The following is a 26,255-nucleotide window of genomic DNA, read 5'->3' on the forward strand; positions in this document are numbered from 1 at the left end:
CTCTCTAAGCGGTTTACAGAGTCAGCATATTACTGCCAACAATTTGAGTCCTCATTTTACCCACCTTGGAAGGATGGAAGGCTGAGTCAACCTTGAGCCTGGTGGGATTTGAACTGCCAAATTGTAGGCAGCCTGGCTGTTAGCAGAAATAGCTTACAGTACTGCACTCTAACCACTGCGCCACAGAATGCCATTTTAGCTGTCCTTAAGGCAACAAGACTTCTTGGTCCAGCACTAGAGACATCTTTGACTCTGCATCAGGGGTCCCCAAATTTGGCAACTTTAAGACTTGTGGACTTCAACTCCCAGAATTCTCCAGCCAGCTATGTTTAAAGTCCGCAAGTCTTAAAGTTGCCAAGTTTGGAGACCTCTGCTCTGCCTCCACTAACCGACTGAAATGTAATTAATGAAGACATTTCATGAAAAAAAAAGGTCCTTGTTTTCCTGCCTCTGACAGTCAGCATAGCTACACAAATAGGGAAACTCTTTTTGGATTTTGTATAACATGACATCAAAATGTGCTTCAAACAAGCAAGCAAGGGAAGTCCCAAAGAGTAAACATAAAATACATAAATAGAAGTCAAAAACAAGCCAGAGCTCCCAAGTCAGCGAACAAAGCTGTCTGCCCCTTAGCTTGTCATGTATATAGACTGTTGTTTCCAGTTGTTTTCCTTTTTCCAGTTAGGATTGCATAGAAGAAACAACTTTTTAATGTTATATTGTAATTTTCCAGACATCCAATCCCCATTAAGACAGAAGACAAGGAAGCCTTTAAGATTCAAGATTTTTCGATCATCATCAAAGTGTATGTGTTGGTTACATCATTAACACCTTTACAGGCATTCATTCATTCAACTGGAATTGTCTGGGATCCACCTAAGAAGAAGCATTTTTCAGTCAAGGTAAAATTATGTGTTTCCCTTCACCTCAAAACAGATAGCTGCTTTTGTTGTTTCTTTTGCTTTTATTTCCAGTTAAGATGCTTTCATTCGGGAGAAGGTCTCTATAAGTCCCAATTTACAGTGCGTAACAGGAAAAGATGTAGTTGTTCTAAAGTAGTGCTTCTCAAACTTGGCAATTTTAAGATGTGTGGATTTCAACTCCCAGAATTCCCCAGCCAGCCATGCTTGCTGAGGCATTCTGAGAGTCAAAGTTCACACATTTTTAAGTTGGCAAGTTTGAGAAATACTGCTCTAAAGAGTTACATCTAGGTACTGCTGAATGTAATGCCCATCTTTGCATCTTTGAGTCAGTCTAGCGTGCTGCCCAGTCCAAATATTAGGGGCTTGTCAAAGAAGGATTAATTGCTCCTGAAAGGTATAAACCTTCTCTTGAAAGCTTGGTACTTCATTCTGTGGAAGGAGGAAAGTGTAATGGGTGGAAAGAGATATAGGGCTATAAGATAATACAGGGAGGAAACTGCAAGAGTCGAAGAGAAAATTACAGACTGTAATGGAAAGGAAAAGATCAGGTGGGTTGCTTTTGAACTGGGGACTGAAGCTTCAAAAGCAACTTAAAGTTTGTCAGTGATTTGCAAGCGATAGCATTTTAAGAGCAGTTTAAGAGAAAGTCATTTAAGGCAAGGAAACACTATTTCCCTGACTTTATTGAAGGAGAATAGCTATCTTCACAATGAAACATGATCTTCAGGGATTACACAAAAGCAAGCAAGCTGATTTTTCCTATTAAAATAAAGTTTAAAATATTATTGTTCGGTTATGTTTATTTCAATTAAATGTGTGACAGTTGCATGATTCGATCACTACTGCAAAGCCTGCCACAGTAACCAAGAATTTTTAGATACTAACAAAGTGAGAAAAGGAATTAGATTGCAGAATCGTGGATTCTAATATATGTATCATTTACCTCTCATTTTTCCAGTAAGTCTGTGGGTCTTTATAATGCTGTTTTCTACCTTTTGATTAATTTTAAAAAGCTTGGATAGTCATTTATGAGGTACAAAATATCCACTGTTCTTATTCTGCAATGTTTTGAAAATGTTCATTTATATTCTCAAGGTAAGAGACTCCCATTTGAATTGTTTTACTTGATATGTAGATTAAAAGACAATTATTAAAAGTTAGTGTCATATTTATTTATTGCACAGCCCTAACGTCAATAAACCTTTTTTTCAGTATCACAGATTTTAGGGACAAAAACAATGACAGTAGAACAAAATGTATAAATGAGGATATCTATGGAGATTCTCAAGCATCCTGGTCATGGTTGTCACAAATATACTTTTCAAAAGGCCACTGGTCTTTCTTGGTTTTTTTCCTTGAAAACATTTCACTTTTCATACAAAAAGCTTCAAAACGGAGAAAGCTTCTTGGATGAGAAGTGAAACATTTTCAAGGAAAAACTCAAGAAAGACCAGTTGCCTTTTGAAAAGCACCCTTGCTATATAAAAGAGGATCTTGGCCACAATGTCTATGCACCATAATCCCCTAATCGAACACTGATAGTGTGGGTGGTCCTCTTTTTATTCCTGGTTGTGTTAACAGAGAATTCTCAGCAGTTATATTATTCATGAATATGAGTTGGACAGCCACATAACTTTATTTTAGGAGGTTTTGGAGACCACATGGAGAAGACAAAAAAAAAAAAATCCCATGTGAAATACTTGACTGCTGATAAGTCACAGAAAAATGCGCATATCCCCTATCTTCCATTAGTAAATTTTCTCATCTCTGACAGATGTAGAGCTTTGGCAGTATAATTAATATTAATTCATTACTCTGCCAACTACTGTATATGAACATCATTATCTGTGTTCATATGGTTGGCAAATTACCGTGGAATGTCTGTATGCTTGGACACTCTTTGTTATCAAAACTTCTTAGGTACTCAGTAAAAATAATAAAAAGTTTGTTTTTTGTTTCCATAATGAAATAAGTTGTCTTTAAAGACAATTTACCGCTCAAGTAATGAGATGTGGGAATAACAGGAGTAGCTTAACCTCTTCTTTCCTTAAGAAATATCTAAAACTGGCCTTTGCTTAGTTAATTAAAACTTAGTTAATGATTAAAGCAAATCACAAATATATTTATAAGGAGGACTATGCCTTCCAGATATATCTCTCTGCCACTACATACACAGTGCAAAATGATTCGGTACTGAGCCAAATGCATTAGTCCCAGGGACACATTATTCCTTGTATTGGAGGTCCCCAAAATTCTTGAACAAGGGCTAAAAATGCCATAAGCTCACCCTAAGCAAGGAAATAATCAGATGCTTATCAGCCTGGCTTGATATCAAGGAGTGCAATTTATCTCCTGGCTAGGACAATCATTACTACATTACGCATGACTTTATTAAATAATTACATCTGCTGGGAATTTATTTTCAGTCAAAAGAACTGTAAACTGTAGAGGGCTACAATGCAACAATAAATATACAGTCTAAAAAATTGATGTGTATCCAGCTAGTATTTGGATTATTCATGCCTGGCTCCTCTGTTTGGCTAGAACTGCTGAATTCTGTCCCACCATCGCCTCTTCCATTGGTAAGACATCTCATAGGCATCTCAAACTCTACATCATTTTTTTTCATTTTAGCCTCACCATCCAGAGATCCCAAATGTGTTTTTATGGCATTGAATATGAAAGGAACACCTTCAGTGTCATGTATTAACATACTTACCTGCAATTGGTTGGTCCGTGGAGGTGGGAAATTTGAAAAGCCGTCACTGGCCACAGCCACGAGCAGACTGACTATAAAAAGACTGCCGCAGTTTCTTCGGCGCCGAGTCCTAGTTAGAAGTAAAGATGACCGGTTACCATGCTGATATCCTGAGTCTCATTCTCACGATTTAACACTGGCGACGAAGGTGGGATCTTGAGACAAAGGGAACCAGCAAGCACGTGGCGACTGATGAACACCGGCAGCCCATCGAGACGAAATGGCCGGAAACAACACACCACCCGCACCGTTCAATCCAGTAACTGAAGACTGGGAATCGTACATTAACCGATTTCTCATGTTCCTTGAGGGGAGCGACCTCAAAAACATCTCCAAACACAGGAAGAGAGCCGTCTTCCTCATACATTGCAGGCCCGCTGTATTCAAAATGGCCAAAGTGTTAGTGGCACCCACCAACGTGAAAATGATGGCCTGGCTGGACCTGGAGCGAATACTGAGGGCTCACTATGCACCAACAGTTTCCTGCCTCATCAAACGACACAAATTTTATCGGCGTGACCAAAAAGAAGGCAAGAGCATTGTGATTTCATTGCAACTCTGAGGGACATCGCTAGAGCGTGCAAATTCCTAAACATGGATGACGCCATAAGAGACCGAGTGGTCCTAGGACTGAGAGATCTTACACTACAAGGCCGATTATTAACAAAACCCAAAGTAACACTCAGAGAAGCAATAAAAAAGGCTACCACAGCAGAAGCAATGCAGAAATCGGTGGCCTCCATGCGGAAAATGAATAAAGCACCACCGGAAATCCCCCAAAACACCACCACAACCCACCACGAGGACACTGAGTCCACATCAGAAGATGAAGAGGAAGACAAAGGGGTAACTCAACTCTGCTTGGAACATAGCAGAAGGGACCAGAATGGAAAAAGGAAGGAATTTCATTGTGCCGGCTGTGAGGGGAACCATCCACGTTCCAAGTGCCGTTTCCTAGATGCAATCTGCAAACATTGTGAATGGTGGGGACATATTGCTAGGGCATGTTGAGCAAGGAAAAACTATGGCCCTAGACAAAGATGGAACAGACACCCCCTGAGAGAGGGAGAAACAAACAGGGAGCCATTGGAACCAAGACAACTGAAACAGGCGAGGAAAAGAGGCAAGCAACAGAAGAGATGAAACACACCAGATGGTGACCATCGGACACTCAAACACGACAAATGCCAGGAAAGTATATGTCCAGGTCACCAGAGAAGGCCAATCTTGCCAGATGGAAGTGGATTCAGGCTCATATTTATCAATGGTATCATGGGACACTATAAAAAGACTGATACCAAACATCAACCAAGAAGGACTCGAAAAACAAACATTGACACTGAAAGACTGTGGAGACTACAAAGCAATCCTTAACCACGCGCTCCAAGAAAGCGCATACCGTGTTCCAGTGGTACAGCATCTATTACATTCCCTTTGGGGGGGGGGGGAATCTTTGCGAAACTAGACCTCGCACAGCCCTACCAACAATTACCCGTTGACCCTGAAACAGCAGAAGCCCAAACAATCATAACACACTGGAGGGCATTTAAATGTAACAATTACAATTTGGCGTCAGCGTCACCCCAGGGGTGTTCCAGAGCTTAATGGAACACCTATTGCAAGGGATAAAATGGGTGGTGCCATATTTTGATGATGTCCTCGTATCAGCTAAGGACAAAGAACAATTACGGGACCGCCTAAGGGAAGTCCTAAGTAAATTCAAGGAGGTGGTTTCCCCCTCTTTTAATTTTCTCAATTTTATTTTGATTATCTCATATCTATTCAAATCATTATAACTGTACTTTTGTCTGTTCTGTTTCAATTTCATATTATCTTTTCTCATTAAACAAATTTTCTCCTGTAGTTACTAATTGGAGTATGAAACATTTATATCTTTTAATTTCATCCATTCAACTCTTATTTAAACTTCAATATATACCTTAAGGTTATGACTTTCAATATAATACATAATACATAACTTCCAATCGAGTTCTGCTTGGTACATTCTTATAATGCACACTATATTCTTTTTTTTTAAAAAAGAAAGATTATAAATATATATAATTATAAACCCTCATTCCATTCCAATTCAGTTCTATCATTAATAATCATTAAAATCTTAACATCTTTAACACTTCTTTTCAATTAAATATCAGACAATACTTCAAAGAGAAGTGCCAATTAGCCACCAGCAAAGTTGAATTCCTAGGATACTGATAGACAGCGAAGGAATTCACCCCATAGAAAATAAAGTCAGAGCAATCAAGGAAGCCCCCAGGCCCGCAAATAAAACTGATCTGCAAGCCTTCTTAGGACTCATTAACTTTTATAATATATTCCTACGACAGAAAGCAACCATTGCGGAACCACTTCACAGGTTGCTTGACAAGAAAGCAACCTGGGCCTGGGGGTGACGGGAAGAAATGGCATTCCAGGAAATAAAAAACTTAATCACATCAGACTGTATACTAATACAATACAGTGAAACACTCCCAATAACCCTAACCTGTGATGCATCACCTTTTGGCGTCGGCGCTATCCTCAGCCATGTATTACCAGATGGGAAAGAAGCACCCATAGCATTCTATTCAAAAACTCTGTCAAAGCCAGAGTGGAACTACAGCCAACTAGACAAAGAGGCATTGACCGCTGTCACCAGAATCAAGCATTTCCACAAATATATTTATGGGAGGACTTTCATCCTAATCACAGATCACAAACCACTCCTAGGCATCATCGCAGGAAACAAAACTACACCTGACATACCGTCACCCCAGATGATGAGGTGGTTGGAATTCTTGGCTGCCTACAACTACGAATTAACATACCGACCTGGAAAGGACATAAATCATGCTGCTGTGCTTAGCTGTTGCCCTCTATCTGACATAGAAGAAGACCCAGCACCAACCACATTGACCCTCCAAATACAGACATGAGAAAACCTACCCATAACAGCAGCAGACATTGTTAGGGAAACAACTAGAGACAAAACCCTGGCATGAATTTTAAATTGGGTAGGAAAAGGATGGCCAGAGACTGAGATTGATGAGAACGCCCAACCGTTTTGGAATAGACAAACAGAACTCTCAATGGTGAAGGGGTGCATACTATGGGGGGATTGGGTGGTCATACTGGACGTTATAAGGGAAAGGGTACTAGAAATGCTACATGAGGGACACCCGGATATTGTAAAAACGAAATCCCTGGCATGGAGTTATGTATGGGGGCCAGGGATGGATAAGGAGATAGGGGACTGGGTGGTAACATGTAAATGTTGCCAGGAATCTAGGCCAACACCCCCCATAGCGCAAAACATGAATGAGAAATACCAAGGGGACCATGGTCAATATTACAAATTGATTTTGCAGGCCCAACCAAAGGACACACATTTCTAATAGTCATAGATGCTTACTCCAAATGGCTAGAGGTAAGCATCATGCACTCCACAATGACAGAAGCCATTATTAGACAGTTCAGGAAACTTTTTGCAACACATGGGTTGCCGGATTTAATTGTATCCGACAACGGTCCACAATTCACAGCAACACCATTTGAGGGATTTTAGCAAAACATGGGATAAGGCATGCACTGACAGCACTGGGACACCTGTCGACGAACGGACGGGCAGAACGCATAGTACGTTACACGAAGGAAACATTACAAAAGCTAAGGCCCGGGGACACACAAGAACAGATAGATAAACTACTAAGCATACAGCACATAACACCCAGTGCCACAACAAATAAAAGCCCAGCAGAATTACTAATGGGGAGGAAACTAAGATCACATCTAGACAGACTGCACCCCACATATAACCCACAGAAACCATCAGACTCCTCCAGTAACTGCCACACATTTCAAACAGGGGACCCAGTATACGCAAAAAACCTTACGGGGGAGCCATTGTGGATACCTGGGAAGGTGACCCAAATAACTGGTCCCGTTCTTACAGGGTAGACACCACGGACGGTAGGAGCTGGAAGAGATACATAGACCAGTTCAGATCTAGAAGTACGAGGGGTGACACAGACTGACCCATGGAAAAGGGGGCAGACTCCTCACACAAACATAACACAACCAGGGAAGAGGGGGGAGACCCCTTCAAACAACCATAGGGGAGGGGGGAGACCCCTCAAGCAAACAAAACACAACCACAGAAGAGGGGGAGACCCCTCAAACAGACAAAACACAAGTAGAGAGGAAGGGGGAGACCCTCCACAAACAAGAAAAATAACAGAACAAACCCTGACAACTACAAACACACAACATCCACTACTAACAATAGCCCCGGTCGGAAAACGCAAGCACGTACCTGAGACCAGGGAAGAAGGCAGATTGGGGAGACAGGAACAAGTCCAGAAGGATAGCAGGAAAACAGCCCCAGTAGGAGCGGCCAGGCCAACTCAACCAACCAGGAGGTTTCAAGAAGAATGACGGGAGGAGCAACAGATCCGTCCAAACAGTCCAGAAGCCAAATCGCAACTGACCTGCGCAGGTCCAGTCAAAACCATAAAAGCCCTGCCTACCTATGTGATTACATACGGTAGGCGAGGCCCAGATTGGTTGGACCAGACCAGGTGGGGAGAGGTGTCATGTATTAACATACTTACCTGCAATTGGTTGGTCCATGGTGGCGGGAAATTTGAAGAGCCGTCACTGGCCACAGCCATGAGCAGCGTGACTATAAAAGGACTGCCGCGGTTTCTTCGGCGCCTAGTCCTAGATAGAAGTAAAGATGACTGGTTACCATGCTGGTGTCCTGAGTCTCATTCCCGTGATTTAACATTGAGCTCATCTTATCTATTCCCAGGTGATCCAGTAACTGAGCACTAAAACCACCAGTCAGCTTCCAGTTGCCACAATAGTCTTGAGTTCACCCTGTCTTCCTTCTTGAAAACTGAAGCAAAGCAAAAGCAAAAATCCTTGCATTAACCACAGTATTTTTCCAGCAAGCTTTCTGGAGAGCATTAAATCACACATGTACATGGAAAGAACATTAAACAGGCAAGCTATCCAGGAAAAACAGACATACCAACAGAGGATGAATCAGTCTCATCTATTCTGAAGGAACAAAAAAGGACAATGAACTAAATTTGGAAAAATAATGGGGGAAAAAGCTGGTATTTAAGATTTTTCTGTGCTTTATCACTGGCTCTTGTGACCAATGGTGAGCACTATGGATATTTCTCACAAGAGGTACAATAATATCACAGGGTAGTAGGGCATTTGGTTTTTCTTTAAAAAGGAATTTATTAAGGGAAATTTAAACCTAGTGATAGAGTTTCCCTGGCAAATACTAGAATATGGAGATATCATGGGTTTCTCCAGGTTGTTTTTTTTTTGGCTGGCCAATCTAGACTATAGTTCTAGGGCTTCTTGCTAACTTCCCAGCCAAATATTAGCCAAGTCCAACTATACATATTTTCTAGTGCTAACTTCCATATACAGCTGAAAGGAGGTTAACAAAAAATAAACATTTCTGGTTTATTCCCTATCTTCATCCCAACACAGTAGAAGAAATGATAGATTTTAGATTTTCTCTGACTAGCAGCACAACAGAAAAAGTTATTTTTCTTCAGTTGGCCTGAAAGGTATCCAAACCAGGCCCAGGAAGGCAAGACTGACAAGTCTTCAAATTTTCCACAGAATAACCTTGTGGTAGGAAAGAGTTTATCGACTTGTTCATCCTGCTCAGATTTAGGGATGTTTGAAGTGGTTTTTATGTTGAACTTTTCAACAAGCGTCTTCTTTCAAGATTAATATGCAGATCAGAAAAGCAACTTGCAGGTTTTTTTATTCTTTTTATAGGTTCTATCAGTACTTTCTTATTGATCTTTGTAATAATATTTTTAACTGTTTTTAGTTTGAGTAATGGAGATCCAGTGTGGTCTAGTGGTTAGGGCACTAGGCTGTAAACAGAGACTATGAGTTCTTGTCCCACCTTAGCCACGGAGCCAACTAGGTGATCTTGGGCCGGTTCTTCTCTCTTATCCCTGAGAAGGAAGCAGTGGCAAACTACTTTCAAAAACTTCTCAAGAAATTGCAGAGATTCGTCCAGGCAGTCACCAGGAGTCAACACTGTCTCAAAGTCACACACACACACAAAAAGTGTGACTATTTCAGTAGCGTCACTTAATTCTATGTCCAGTAGATGGAGGTAATGTGTTAGAGAAACTCTTTTCAGTCAAGTGATATAATGGGATATTCTCCCCCTCCTTATTATGATTCCTTTTTAACCAATAAGTGGATAACCAGATAATCAGTGAAAGAAAACTGTGGAGTGTAGTTATTATTTTCCATATATTGTTGTAGGTTTTAGCATATTAGTTTTCTTGATGTAGAATCTATTCCTTAAAAGAAAGGATAAACAATACTTAGCAAATCACAAACATGGTCATTTTTTTCGCACAGCTGTCATTTATTCTTCCTAAGAAAGAAAGTCGTCTGCCCCTTTTCTTTCTAATTCTGTTCTCTTGCCTCAAAGTTCTGTGCTCTCTGTTTCTGTACCATGGACAAAGAGGCAGAGGAATTTCTCCAAGAGACAGGACATTTGTTTCCAAACTATAATCTTTTAATCTTTCATGGAGCACATGTAGAAATATACTTTAGGGAACAAAAATAAATGCAGGCAGAGTTTTCATTGTTTTTAACACTCATTCTGGTGGTCTTTAGAAATGCAATTAAGGTAAACTTCAATCCATTGTTTTAGCTAATTTATAATGGAAGAATTATAAATTATTTGGAGATTTGTGGAGAAAATGAAAAGTGGTAAATCATTTTAAAATGTAAATAAACAAACAAAAAGCAGCTAGTTTCCATAAACATGACTGAGCATGCAGGCACCTAGGAATACAACAATCTCCAGAATTAGTTCATAAATAAACCTTTGATGACCTACCGTGTATCTTTTTATTATTATTAATTTTTTATTAAATATTTTTACGGAATAAAACCAATGTTATTTTAAGGAAGAAAAAGCAAAGTGATAAGTAAATAAGAAAAAAATAGAAACAGCAAAACATAGAAAGAGAAAAATAAAAAAATAAAGAAGCAACATGTCATCTTTTTTATAGCAGTCATGAATGCATTTATAGTTTATCTTTTCTCTCTAAAATTATATTGTAGTTCCATTCTTTCCACATTCTATTATTCCTAATTATCAAACCCATAAATCAGAAGGTTTCTTTCAATCTTCATCAGGAAGTCTATAAAAGGTTTCCAATTACTGACAAATGTAGTCATTGTCTTTTTCCTCTTCAAACAAGCTAATTTTGGTGTCTCTGCAAATTCGGTCATTGTCCTCAACCATTCCTCCATTGTGAGTATTTCAAAGTCTTTCCATATGACATTTCATGATTTTGTCCATTGTCAATAAGAAAATCATAAAATTCCAAATACCCAAAAACTCCGACTGAAATAAATAATAGTTTATAGAGCTCCTACATTGTCAAAAAAGAAAATAAAGTGGTTTCTGCAACTCCAGAGAGCTTGATTTAATGTAAATGTATGCCAGATGTATACTTTTTTTCTTGTAATTCATTTCCATGTATGTCTGAAGCCAACTGTGTAAAGGAACAAAACTATCCTTCCAAACCACTTTGAACTTGATCTCTGCTTCCAGAATATTGAATAGTCAACCGTCTACTATTTCTTCTAAGTGGAAAATGGCAGGATTAAGCTTACATTTTGAGAATTCCCTGGGGTTAAAGAAATATATATTTGAACGTTTTAAAAGCATGTTTCTCTTTTTTCTTTTACAGTTGCAAACATTTTTTCAGACATTTTTGAGGGCCGCTTCTCCACAGCAGGCTTTGGAGGACATGAAAGAGGCAATAAGTAAACTCTTGTTGATAACTGAGGTTTTCAGCGAAGCAGCATTACCTCAGCCACAAACTACTAGCCAGTAAGTGGCATAGACAATTTTCCAAGAAATGTTCTTTGGTTTACCCAGGAATAATTCCAAGTGAAAGAATGGTTGGGATTGAATGATAAGTCAGCAGAGTAGTTAATAATATCTTATATTATTTATAAAAAATGTTCTTTTGCTCTGGAATTTTGCTCAATATCCATAGGATGAAATGCATGTTTATAAAATAAATAATGAAGAAGATAGATTCTTCTTTTCATCTCGCTTCTGCCTTTTTTCTGGTTCCATCTAAGCCAAGTGCTGCCCTCACCTAAAAAGATTCTGAATGCATATTCTAAAAGAAAGACAAAATGCTAATATAACAAACAAAGTTCGCTTAATATACAAGGCAGAAAGCCCATTCCACAGTTTGACTGGTCTTCCAGTCTTTCCTGTAATACTGACTTCTTTTTTATATTCTTTGGCTTTCTTACTATCCAGTGAACTTCAAGAATAATATCTCTTGTTCCTGGGCCTTTCTGAAAACCACCTTGAACATATGGAATTTTCATTTCTGTATAGGATTAAAATCAGCATTGATGATCCTTAGCATTATTTTGCTTGCATGTGAAATTAAGGATAATGCATGATAATTTGCAGATAATTCTCATGTTTCATGTTCCTACTGTAATTCTGTCTTTGCCATTTTGGATTTTTGCTTCATGGCAAAAAAACATGTAAATGTTATGAGGACTCAGATTGTTGGGGGTAATATGCTGACTCTGTGAACCACTTAGAGAGGGCTGTAAAGCACTGTGAAGCAGTATATAAGTCTAAGTGTTATTGCTATTGCTAAATACTTGTTGGGCTTTAATCTTGCTGTGTCATTATTAATTATTAATATTCCAAAAAATCTTTAGCATTCCCTTAGTAGCATGCGGAGTGCCAATCAACCTGTGATGTCCATCATCTGGTATTATATCATCAATCACTTTATATTCTTTAGTCATGTGGTTTTCTTGATAAGCTACAGGAGTTGTTTAAATAATGCCTTGGCTATTGTCCCTAAGCTGATTATTTGAATTCAGCATTTTCCTATATTACTGCTGCCCAACCTAGATGTCTGCTTGCTTTAGGAATGGTTTTCATACTTGGAGTGTCCCAACTGCCTTCAATTGAGGACCTGTACACTGCATGAATCAAAAAGAGGACTGTGAAAATATTTACAGACCCCCTCATATCCTGGACATAAACTGTTTCAACTTCTCCCCTCAAAAAGACGCTATAGAGCACTACACACCAGAACAACGAGACACAAGAACAGTTTTTTCCTCAAAAGCCATCACTCTGCTAAACAAATAATTCCCTCAACACTGTTCAACTATTACAAAGTCTGCACTACTATTACCGTTAATCTTCTCATCACTCCTTATCACCCATCCCCTCCCACTTGTGACTGTATGACTGTAACTTTGTCGCTTGTATCCTTACAATTTATATTGACTGTTTCCTAGTATAATATGATTGCTTATTGTAGCCTATGACTATTATTAAGTGTTGTACCTGATGATTCTTGACTCTTGATGAATGTATATTTTCTTTCACGTATACTGAGAGTATTTGCACCAAGACAAATTCCTTATGTGTCCAACCACACTGGCCAACAAAAGAATTCTATTCTATTCTATTCTATTCTATTCTATTCTATTCTATTCTATTCTATTCTATTCTATAAACTCTTGGTATATGCATCTGATGTTCTTTGGTCATCCTTCCCGGGAACACACCCTTGCCGCCGCCCCACTCCACATGCATCATGAAGCATCTTAGCAGGGTTTGTTTCTGAAACATTCATTATATCTTTTATATTTGGATATCAGGTTAATTTTAAAAAAATGAAATCAATTAATTTCAGTTCCCTTATTTCAGATGCAGTTCTTGCTTTCAGATGTTAACTTTTGATATTGGATTTGGACACACTTTTTATCCTGTTATTCTTGAGGTAAGCTTTGCATGTTACAATTGTCATAGGTAAATAACAGATGTGGGTGACCTGTGTGATTAGGGAAAAGGGTTTTTGGAAAAAGAAAGGAAAATTACAATGCTGGAAGAGTATTGTCTGTTCACGCATGCGTTTTCTCCTTCTGTTCTGATAAACATTTTCTGATGGAACTATGCATTTGTAGATGTTGAGATCAGTAGATTGGTTAAATGTTTTAATCGGTTAATATGTATTCTAGGTACATGAATATTTTGATTTTCAAGCTGATGAAGATTCATTTTCAGAGGACCAAAGTGTTAAAGAAAGTCTTCTAAGAGATACATTTAGTATCCTGTTATCAAATCAAACATCTTCTTCCACTTTCTTTGAAGCTATGCAGAATGTATATCGAACAGCAAGAATTAAGGTAGGGCTTGAGGCACGGCAACATTCTGCAAACAAAAACATTTTTTCAGTATTAAAGCTGTGACTAGCTTATAATTGCCAATAGCTTTTGATATTATCAGCCATGCTTTCATTCTAAATCACCTAAGAGATTTTAAGTTGCTTGGACAAAATTGGCAAATAATTGCATGTCCGAATGTGAAGAGGACTAGGTATACTGTGGTACTACTCTATTACTAATATTTTCTTTTTGTCATATTAATTATGCCTGCATAAGTATTTTAATGAAAAGCTAAATAATTGTACCAATTCCCCTAGATATGAATACTACATTCCAAAGTGAAACAACCCTATAGCCATTTCTGCCCCAGCAACAAAACATCAATATTTACTTATCTACCCAAGGTTTTCCTATTATCTATTTACAGGATGACCATCTCAAGGAGAATTCTGATTTTTGCCTAACATTAGAAGAATTAAATCCATTGATTAGCTTTGTGAAAGGGATTCAGAATCCAGGGCAGTTTGAATTGGTATGTGACATTGGTGGTTTTATTTTGTAATAATTTTTTCCCAATGTGAACTTTTTTCCATATACATTTGATTATGTAATGTTTCTTCTTAATTGGGATGAAGGACATTTCTTATTGTTCCCAACTGCTTTTTCTTTCAGCTTTTCCCTTCTGCTGTTCCTAAAATCCATTTTTTGCTGCATGATCTTTATCGTATAGTGAACCCAGGAAAAAAGCTTAATTCCATCCTAGCTCTTCATTGGTTCCTTTCAAGTTTATTTAAACAGTTCCAAGGAATTAGCAAAGTAGCATCTGCAAACCTTCCAAAAATGTAAGATAATATTTTGATTATATTTTTTTGTTTACAACTTTATCACATTATCTTTTCAAACTATTACAGGCTGAAAGAGATTGTTAGACAATTCTTTGGATTAATTGTCCTGATTTTAACAACTGTTCACAAATTAACACTGAATCAAAATATCCATTAAGATCCATGTTTTGACATCATTTTCAATAATCTCAAATAAAAAGTACTTTAACAGATTAACAGAGTATGCGTCTTAATCTGTAATCAATAAATCATGCTAAACTTTATTTTCCCCAAATCTGTGATGCTATGCATAAATGAGAGAGAATCAGAAAAAAGGAAGAACAGACTGATCAAGGCCTACATTTCAAAAAATACTAAGAGGAATTAACAAAAAAATTCAAATAATTTAGACCGTTGTGATATAGTTCTGTAATTTTTGCAGAAATGCAATCCTTGATAAACCTCCTAACTCTCAGCAAGTCTTAACATTGTGGCATCAGCCCAAAGTCTAAGAGCTCAGAAAACCATATGATCCCCAATGAATAAATTTGTTTCTGGTTTTATTAATTTTAAACACTTCAAAATAAAATTAATTTTGACAAGATGATCCTAAATTGGCTACCTTTAAAAGTATAATTCTACATTTGCACATTTATTACTGTAATAGATGGCTTTTGAGTATGAGCTGAAAATTGCACTCTTAAATACCCTGTGGATGTTATAGAAATAAAACTCCATTTGGCCAGGTGTCTGAATAAGAAGTTATCCAATGCTAGAAAGAAAACATCTGTATAAAAGAAACAAGTTCTTTCAATAGATTTAATTACTCTGCCACTGTAATTTAAAAATGTCTGCATTTATTGCCTTATGCCTTCTCATATTTTGAATTTTTAATTGCTTGATTTATTCTTTGCTTGATTTGTTCTCTACATTTAATGCTTGATTTATTCTCTACTTTTAATTAATCATCTAGGTAGATGATAAATTGTTCAGAGGCATTTGACAATTTAGTACAAAGTGGCATAGAATAAATCTAGAAACAGACTTCATTCTACAATAAACAATCTTTTTTACTATAACCATCCAAAATCAATAATTAGTTGACATTTTTGAAATATGTACAGTTTATGTATATACCACAGAAATTATTAGTATTCCAGATTCTTTGTTTGTCCAAATTGCACTCTAAATGTTTTATCTATTTATCACTTTGTTCTATTTCATTTCTGTTTTTTCTTTCTTTCTGCAAATAGATAACTTCAATACAAATTGTAACAAGGTCTTTCTTTGTTTATTACAATTTTTCAACAGGCAAAACCGTTCAAGAAATAAGCCTTTGATGACAGCTAAATGGTCAAATCTTGGGTAAGTATTAAGTACGATTATGATAGCAAAATACATATAGGCAGAGGTGGGATTCAGTTTTTTTAACAACTGATTCTGTGGCTTGGTGGTCATGTGACTGGGTGGGTGTGGCCAACTCGACATCACTCATGTCAAGGGGCGCTTCTCCTTGCCTGGACTCTCATGACAGTGTGGATGCTGCAACGGTTATAAGTATGAAAAATGGTCATAAGTCACTTTTTTCAGTGCCATTGTAATTTTGAATGGTCACTAAGTGAACTGTTGTAAGTCAAGGATTACCTGCACAACAATACAAAAAGCTTCTTTGCTTGCAAAAAGTTGCCCTAAATACCAATCATTAGATTAAAAATACCTGCAAGCCAGAGTTACAAATCAGGGAGGGTGCCAGAGCACCTTGAGGAATGTTAAAATGCAGTGATAACTATCAAGCAGCCAACTCTTGCTCATAAAGTGAAACCCTTTAGCAGAGAGGTCATTTAAGCTCTCCAGAAAATGCACATCCAGGAAAGCAATCCTTAGATCCATTTCACCACTTAAAAATACCAGTTGGTCTCACTCACCTCACAAGATATCCTAAGGAAATCACCCAGATTTAAGGAAAGGTCACATGCCCCCCAGAAAGGCAGTAAAAAAAATCAGTGCCAGGCTTGCATCCTGCCTCTTGGAAGTATACCCCAAAGGGTATACCCCAGATCGTATTAAGGCAGTGAAGGAAGACCCCCTCCCCAAATAGAAAAAGAAACCATGAGGAAAGAAAAAAATCAAACACAATACAAATAATTAAATCACAACAGTAGCTGTTGCTTGTTGAAGCTGAATAGGGAAAATTATCCCATCAATAAACATAGGATTAAACTTCACCAAGCACAGAATTAAAAACCAAAAACCAGTTTTAAACCAAAATTCAGAAAGTATGTTTGAATGTCAATCCTTCTAGCTAGCCAAGAAGTCTTGCTGAATGTCACTCATCTTGGTTCCCTGTCACTAAAAGCTTTGCTTCATTATTCAATTATTTCTTCAAAGTGCTGATTGTGCAGGGAAGTATTTCTTCTCAACAGCGGTGTAAAAATCTTAAAACAACCCTTCCCCTTTAAGAAAGCCAAGCCCCAAAAGCTCCCAAGAGTGGAAGTCTAGGCTGTCTGCCAAGAATGTAATAAGAGTGGAGAAAAACAAAAGGAGATTGCTTCTAACTACTGGTTCTCCGAACTGCTTGAAAATTAACAAGGGATTCTATAGAACCGGTAGAATCTCACCCCTGCATATAGGGAATATTGAATATAGCTTAACAGGCAATGCCACAACACCCTATCCATTCACATCACCTGTTCTTATTGTTTTTATATAATTCCTATTGAAATGATAGATTTGTTGAAGTAATATCTCCTTGAAAATCTAATTAATTTAATTGCATGAATTGCATATGATGTACAATTTCATAAAGAGTTCATAAAGTAATAACATTTATTCCCATTCACTCAGGTAAATATGTAGAGCAGGGGTGTCAAACTGAAGGCCCGCAGGCTGGATCCGGCCCCTGATGAGGCCAGATGCAGCCTGCATTGCCATCCTGGAAATGGTAAAGGTCCAGCCTGCATCACTTCAGCCTGGCCCATGCCAGCCTGGTAGATGTGCGCATGCACAGGCCCAGTTCTCTATTGCTGCATGCAGGCAGCTGAAGTAGTTTGTGGGTCTAGGGTAAAAAAAAATAGTTCAGATGTTCAAAAAAAAAAAAAAAAAGATCGCGCAAGGTTGGAATGTCTGAACTATTTTTTTTACCGTAGTCACACAATTACTTAGTTGCCATGCATGTGGCGATGGAGAACAGAGTTGAAAAGCTGGTTAGTGAAGGGGTGTAACTGCCCTGGGGCAGGGTGAGGGTTTGGCATGGGTGGCCTGGCTGAGGGGCCCCCAGATAAGCCAGGCCAGGGCGGGTAAGGCAGCTCTGAACCCACTGCTTTGCTTCATCCTACACCACCACCACCACCCACTTCATTCTTCACCACTTCTTCTCCTTGCTCTCCTAGCAGGAGGCTGAGCAAGACACTGGTGCAGCAGCCACAAAGTGACGTGGTGGGGGGTTGGAAGATGAAGCAAGGTGGGGGTGTGCAGCTGCCCGACCCCCCATGCCCTGCACCAGCTTACCTAAACGTTCTGCCAGCCAGGCACTGAAGTGCTGCAACTGCCATCTCAGCAAGACAGAGCAAGAGAGCGAGAGAGCTTTCCAATCTGTGTTTTTGTGTGTGTGTGCGCGCGTGAGCAATCCGTGCTTCAGCCAAGGCACCTAAGCTGCTGGCAACGGTGGGGGTGGCAGTTCAGGAAAATGGGTTTACACTTATGGCTGCAGGATTCACTTACTCACTATTGATTCATTAAATCAGTGGTCCCCAATCTTTGTGCTTGGCGCAGTAGGGGAGCAGGGAAACCAGGCCACATGAATGGCAGGCCATCGCACACGTGTGTGCACACAGCTCAACTTGAACAAGCAGCGGGCCGGCGTGCACAGCTCAACTTGTGCAAGTTGAACTGTATGTTGGCACACATGATGGCCCACTGCTCACCCAAGTTGAGCTGTGCATGTGTATTCAGGCGGCCCAATTGCCAGTAGGTCACGGCCTGGTCATGGGCTACGGCCAAGGGAACCCCTGCACTAAATGACTACCCAAAAAATGTCATCAGGTCTGGTCACAAGGGTGCCTTGACTTATGACCATAACAGTGTACAACAATAAATCCAATTGTAGTCATAAATTGAGGACTACCATAAACAGAATACAAAATCAGAAACAGCGATCATAGCAACAGTACAAGTCATATAATAAAATTGTGGACTACAATAAATTCTGCTTGTACTGCTGGAAGTCTATTCTCATTTTAATAAACTTTTTAAAAATCATTTAAAAATGAAAAAAAAAGACCCTGCTGGAAGTAGGACATTCTGTTCACTGGACTGTGCTTGAATTTCTAATTACAAAGACATTCTTTTGTTACTTAACCTTTAGGATTTCTTATTCAGAAAAAGACAACGTTCAACCAAGGGCATCCTCCCTGGTCAAAGAAAAAGATAAAGGTAACATTAATTTTTTGTACTCATTTAATATTGTTTGCCACTAAATTAAATCCATTCAGAAGCCAAAATATATATCCAACTGGACTGTTTTGCACAGAAAATATTTCATATGTTTCTGCTGACTATAAAAAGCCTTTGATTTTTTTCCTATGAAGTGGAAGTCAAGTGTACTGTTCATATGTTGAATGAATACATAAAACTATTTAGAAGTGTTTTTACATAGCTGAATTTATTGTGATTCTTCTATGGCCGCTTGATTTCATGAGCCAATTGTCACATCCTTCTCTGCTAAAGGCACTGATCATTATAGGATTTGCTTTGATCATGAATATAGCTAATATCAAGAATCTTTTAGTTATCAGGAATCTATCAACCCTACTTTACCTTCTATAAGGCCAGCTGAAGTTAGACAAAAATAAAGACATTTTCTTGAAAACAAATGGTATATATTAGTACTGATGGGGTTTTGTTCAGATTTTTGGATATTCCATGAAATTTTTCTTAAATGCAGATAGATGCAGTAGATGAATGATGAACCATCCTAACATGTTTCTATATTTTTTAGAACTGCACATTTTAAATCTGGCTAAAGAAATGCATTGCAGTCATGGTAAGAGAGATTATTATTATTATTATTATTATTATTATTATTATTATTATTATTATTATTATCATTATTATCATTATTATCATTATCATTAAAGATTCAAACTTCAATTCGATTCACAGTCTGCGACTGGTAAGAACTTAAACATTCAAATCCTAACCAAGGACCTAAGTCCTGTTATGGTAACATTTAAATAGTAGTAGTAGTTATTAGTACTAATTAAAGAGTTACTACAGCTCATTATGGGGCTGTTCATGTTGAGAAACTTTTTTAAAATTTGGTGGGGAAATCTTTTAAATCTTGTATTAGTTATTTTGCCATATCTGCCTAACAGAACGAACGGTGTATTAATTGAATGCAACAGTATTAGAAACATAGAGCTAAGTCACTGATTTAATGTATGTAAGCATTTTAATGGTTCCTCCCACCCCCCTTGTAAAACAGATAAAGATACACTACCTCATATCAGGCAGATCATCACCAGCCCACATTTGGACTTAAATCCTAATTTTGACCCCAGGATCAAAGAATACTACACTGAGGTGCCTTTTGATCTTTTGACAATCAAGATTAGAGCAGAACCCATGAATTGTCAATGTGAAGCTCACTTGAATGAGAGACAAGGACCAAGGTAATTGGAACGGTGGGTGACGCTCTTGGGATATACAGTACAAATCCTTAAGTTCTACTTTACCAGAAAAATTGCAACATGCTTATCATTAAAAATGCCACAATTAAATATTATTGTGATTCCCCAAGCTTTGAAAATGCAGTTTTCCTACAGTAATGCTGATTATCACAGCATACAAAATTTCTACAAGAACCTATTGATATACAGTACCTCTTTAAGATACCCGTCTTGCAGTTTCTTCAGAGCTTTGGCTGTAACATGAATCTGCATGCATGAACATTCATAAGAAAAAGAGAAATGGCCGAATTTTGGCAAATTTACAGAACTGTTTGCATCTCCATGCACATGTAAACTCTGTGCAAGCAGTTCTGTATTTCTAGGTATGAAATGAGCAGATACCAGATTCCTGTGTTTGAATACAAAGCCTTATCTTTGTAGTGTTTGTGCGGCTTGCTATATCATGTATAGATTGAACTTGTGCAAAGCTCCCACGAAGTCTCATGCAAAGCAGTCTTTTGGCACTGCTTCACAAGAACACAACTCCTTACTAAAGTATAGCAATTATACTGTGTCACTTCTTCTTCCCTTCTTTCTTTCCTTTCTTCCTTCTTTCCTTCCTCATCAAACAAATCCATTTGCTTCTACCCCAACATCTCTGTGGTTAATTACTATTATCCGTTGCCAAACACATTGCTCGGGGAAAGAAAATAAACACCACAAGAACTACTTTCTTTTGTTGTCTTATTTGGCAAATTTGTTTGAGATGTGGAAGCATTAACTGTTTGCACCATATATTCTACTGACTGCTATGGGCATAAGGGATAGAGCTCCTTTCTTCATTTTTCCCCCCTTTTGTCTTTGTAGCGTTTTTCTCTACATGGAAAGCTAGATTCTTCCATTCTGCTTGCTTTCTACAGAATGGGTATCATACTTACTTCTCCTTTCCCCCACCATTAAGGATAAAAAGTTTAGAGATACAAGGCTTCTGATAGAACAGGTAACTAATGGAAATTGAAGTGACAGTAACCTTTAGATGACCCCAACTGTTAATTCCAACTGTTTTGGAGGGAAACTTAGAACATTCATATTTGGGTGGGGTTACAATGACAATTCATCCCAAAATTTATGTTGCTAAGTGAAATATTTGTTAAGTGAGTTTTGCCCCATTTTACAACTTTTCTTGCCACCATTGTTAAGGGAATCACAGCAGTTGTTAAGTTAGTAACATAATTGTTGAGTGAATCTGGTTTCCCCATTAACTTTGCCTGTCAGAAAGTTGCAAACGGTGACCACATGACTCCAGGACACTGCAACCATCATAAATATGAACCAGTTGCCAAGCATCTGAATTTTAATCACATGACCATAGGGATGTTGCAATGGTCATAAAGTGTGAAAAAATGGTCATAAGTCACTTTTTTCAGTGCTGCTGTAACTTTGAACGGTTACTAGATAAACTGTTGTAAGTCAGTGACTATCTGTATTTTGTCTGAATAGATGAATACGATTAATAGGGACAGAGCCATGCTAGTTCTGTCTAAAAAGAATTTCAATTTCTCCATGTTCAGCAAGGAAGTCTGCAGTTGAAAGCCTGATAAAGTCCAGATTCCAAGTGTTTGGAAGTTTCTACTCAACTAGACACAAGTAAAAGAACTATGCAGATACCACAACTCTATAGTAGAACAATGTAACAGAACTATCTAAGACTTCGGGAATGGTTCTGACATGCGTTTCTCTTCCTGCAGTTCCTATGCTTTGCTTTTTCTGACATTTGGAAATATCAGACATTTGGAAATGTCAGACATTTGGAAATATCAGAACAGAAACACAACAGAAAGATAATAATGTGTATCATTGCAAAGAATGTATTCTCTCCTCTTCAGCTGTAAAATACTTTTTGAATATTTTAGTCTATGATAAAATGAACAGATTACTTATTTCACTTAAGTTTTATTGTTTTTGCATTCTCCTTCTGTTCTAACAGCTCTGCACATTACCCACTTGGATTAGGTATAAACTTAGTAATTATTGTGGTAACAGACAAGTCTCAATCAGTCAGTGAGATTGTGAGCATCTACAAAATCATCATTTTTCGTGAAGACCGTCCAAGCTTGCCATTGTTTGATGATTTCATGCTGTGTGGTTTTGTACAGGTACTTTCTAAATACAGTTAGCAAACAAATGTTTAAATACAAATGTTTTACCCATGCACCATGTAATTTATTCATCAATGGTGGAGGAAATCTATAGTTTTGTGGGCATTTAATACCTCCTCTATTGTGTTCTTACTTGCTTCTGTTATTTTAGTCAGTCCAGATTTTCTACTCTTGCAAGATCTTGTGGAGGAGATGGTTTGCGACAAAGGCTCATGGATTCCTAACAGAATGCATGTTTTGCAATTAGAATGTCCTTGGTTCACATCATAGAATCTGAAAAGTGTAGACAAAAGTCCAGGAAGCCAACACAAAACTAGATATAGCAATAATTTAACTCTCAACTCAGATAGTTTTTAATCATTTATCTAATTTAACCCATTACCAAATTACAGAAATGTGCTCCTACCTATTTCTATGGTGTATGTGACTTTGGATTGAAAGGATGACTTTGCAGTTGAAATGGCTTTATTCATTATAAATGTTCAAGTAAAGGAAGATATTTTAGAATGAAAGCTAACAGATAAAAATGGATGGATGGACTGAACCAATAGGATTGTCAGTCCAGACCAGAATGGAGACTGGTCCTTGTCTACTTGACAACTAAGTGGCTACCAGACGTTATTGCTTATGGAAGCCCTAAGCAATCCATTCCATGTTGTTGACACATGCCAGAATCTTCACAGGGCTCTTTATTCAGTGCTTTGCTTGTCCAAACCACACCCCATTCCTATGACCTAAGGAGATGGACTTGCCTTTGAACATCTATCCAGTAACTTCAACTGTGCCACTATGTCCATGTATCAAGTGGAATTTGTGGGTTTCATTCCTTCAAAGTTAAACTACCATGTCACATTGTAAACTGGCTTTGAAAAAAAGAACTCTGTAAAGAATGTGTGATACGAGCTTTCTATTTGAAGGGTGGTTTGGGGATTTAAAAGAAAAATCCACAGGGCGAGATTCAGCCTTTGGGTTCTGTTCTGTCGCCAGTAAAGAGACTCGCATACCGGAGTTGACTTCAGCTCTTTAATAATAAACAGTAACTTCAACTGCAGTTGAACCACAGCAGCCACTTTTTATAGCAGCTGCTCCACGGCTCGCAACCAATGACATTTAGTTAAACTTCCTGCCACTATAGGTGGCCAATCAGATACTAACATTACTAACCAATCGTATCGTTGCTTCTGCTAACCAATAGGAACATCGCCCTAGAAGTCTCTATTTAAACACACTACAGGTTCAACCTCGACTAGGCCCCCAGCCTGTGCTTTCTGCTAATGCAAATGAGGGCATATCCTTTCAAAGACCATCCAGCCCATCCCTAACATAATCAGAGGAGGACTTTATTTTACTTTATTTCAAATAAGACTTTGTAAAAGCAGCCTGTATTTTCTTTTGTAAAAATCTACATAGACTGACCTTTTATGGTGACTGTATTTGTTTTGTCTTTATCCTAAAGTACATTACTACTGTTGGCTGAATTTGCCTATGCCAGAGATCAGACACTTCCATGTTTTTTTTTCTTTTTAGTAACTAGACATCTGTTCTAGGAGCCAAAGGAAAAACAGAGCAAATAGCACAAGATCTTCTTTAGACACTTGATTAGGCACAACTGGACTTGTGCATTGGAAAGAAAAGGTCAAAGACAGTGGTGAGGTCTTTCTCACAGTGGGGTTTCAGTTGAAGTCTCTTTTCTTTCATGTCTAATCCTGCTAGGATAATCAAGTTTCAGTGCAAGCTGATATCATGATGGATACAATACAAAGAAGAAGAGAAAAAAAACTGAGTAGTTTCCAGGCTGCCAATAATTCTCATGTGTTTGAGTAACCCTGGATTAAGTTCAAGGCTACTCAGAGAAGTAGTGTACAATCCCAAAGCTGTGCAGCTTCTAAAAGTACAAAACTATTGTTATTTCATTTCTTCTCTAATATCATCATTAAGAGAAAATTATCAAGAATAAAGGTTTGAGCCATGATGGCATCTTAAGCAGCTGAAAATTCCATTGTTTGTATTTATAACCTGGAATCAGAGTGCTTTTCCTGGTAATGAAGACGTTATAGATTTATGTTTGATTGATATTATTTTGATTGCATTTAAAATGCACCTTCTAGCCTCAATAAGAAGGATAAGATGCAATTACAACTTAAGTTCAATTCTATAGAATTAAATAACATAACCTGCAGTTCTGGAATTAACACGTTTAATAAGACTTGCTAATTCAGATCCCTTTGCTATGAGAAAAATGAAATTATTTTCAACATATTACCCTAAAATAACTAACATCCTGAATCATGTGATACCTACTAAATAAAATTATGCAATAATAAATTTCATTTCAGTTTTTTTTTCTATAGCAGATCAACAAAATGGAACGTAGATCAAACAAAATACGAAACACAAGATACTTTACCAGAACTTGAAAAGCCATATATCACTATATAGAATTTATATATAAAGTGGAAAAATACACATTAGGAAAATGTATTAAAGATGTTAAATCATTGGCAAACATATTTCCATTTCTAGAAAATGGGTATAGTAGTGTAGTGCTTAATTGATTATCTGAAAAAAAGTAATTAATTGAAGATTTTCTTCCACATCAAGTATTATAACCATAATTTGTTTTTCTGTTCTGCCTTTGAAATTGAGAAATTTCTTTTTCTTAGATTGGAAGTAAGGATGGTGCAATGAGGCTCTGCAAAGGAAAAAGGATAATTGGCTTAGCCCATTATTGAAGCATCAGAATTTCAAAAAAAGGAGCACTGATCATGTTACAGACAGATCTGTTATAGCCTTGATCTAGACAACCTAAGCCTGACCTTCAGAAATATTAACTTGATTTGTTTGTTTATTTTAAAAAATGACAGTTGATTAATTGCAGATAATTCTGTTAATCAATTAGACTTTTTGATTGGGTGACAGTTTATATGACGGAACTAAGAGGGAAGGATTATTAAAATGCATTCTGCATGGGGCTGCTTTTGAAGACTACCAAAAAGTTGCAAATGGCACAAAATGGCCCCTTACTTTCACGGATATGTAAGAAGTGCTAGAATGTTATAACACCATGTTATTTCTCAGAAGGCATCTGAGTTTAGTGTGCTGGTTATCAGCAGGCATGACACCTAGATACTTTCAGGACTGCTGCCTCAAATGCAACTGATCTGTCCAGTACATATGCCCAAATTGGGGGTGCAAAGGCACTGCCTTCTATATGAAATTTGGGAGTGGGGGAATATTTTTCTCTGAATACAGTCTTTTCCTATTGATTAATTTTTCTCCTGGCACTCAGATGGCCTCTTCCTAAAAGTTATTCCAAAGGAAGTTCAATTAAAGCGGTTCTGATATCTGGCTAGCAATGAAATGACCACTGATCATTGATCTCCAGTCAAATTCAATAGAGCTATTTTTAGCTATTGGGTATATTAGTTTTACTAGCTTGATATTAAGATAGCTTTAACAAAGAAAACAAGACAATCAATGATACTTTCTTTTCAAGATGAAATCATTCTGAAAAGAAGAAAGCAACATAATTAAGCGAAATAGGCATAGTTGGAGTAGCACACACTGTACTATAAGTTAGTTTTTACTAGGCTGTGTTAATTGCTTCTTCAAAACTATTCCTTTTACTAAATTGTGCTGCTTGTTTTACAAATGCTATTGTGAGTTAAATAGGTATTAGGCAATACCGTATC

General features: G+C 37.7%; 1 protein-coding gene across 1 annotated transcript in view; it reads left to right on the forward strand.

Moving 5' to 3' along the window:
- CPED1 (cadherin like and PC-esterase domain containing 1) overlaps window positions 1-26,255 on the forward strand; it is a 99,081-nt gene that overhangs the window by 41,494 nt on the left and 31,332 nt on the right. The window contains exons 7-17 of the mRNA XM_026713153.2: window positions 734-902; window positions 11,442-11,584; window positions 13,457-13,529; window positions 13,768-13,935; window positions 14,342-14,446; window positions 14,587-14,756; window positions 16,050-16,103; window positions 19,102-19,169; window positions 19,735-19,779; window positions 20,221-20,407; window positions 22,392-22,560. Of these exons, the coding sequence (XP_026568938.2) occupies window positions 734-902; window positions 11,442-11,584; window positions 13,457-13,529; window positions 13,768-13,935; window positions 14,342-14,446; window positions 14,587-14,756; window positions 16,050-16,103; window positions 19,102-19,169; window positions 19,735-19,779; window positions 20,221-20,407; window positions 22,392-22,560 (1,351 nt within the window). The remainder of the gene's footprint in view (window positions 1-733; window positions 903-11,441; window positions 11,585-13,456; window positions 13,530-13,767; window positions 13,936-14,341; window positions 14,447-14,586; window positions 14,757-16,049; window positions 16,104-19,101; window positions 19,170-19,734; window positions 19,780-20,220; window positions 20,408-22,391; window positions 22,561-26,255) is intronic.

Source organism: Pseudonaja textilis, chromosome 5 (assembly GCF_049901715.1).
Source record: "Pseudonaja textilis isolate UNSWEBS1 chromosome 5, rPseTex1.2, whole genome shotgun sequence".
Taxonomy (NCBI): Eukaryota; Metazoa; Chordata; class Lepidosauria; order Squamata; family Elapidae; genus Pseudonaja; species Pseudonaja textilis.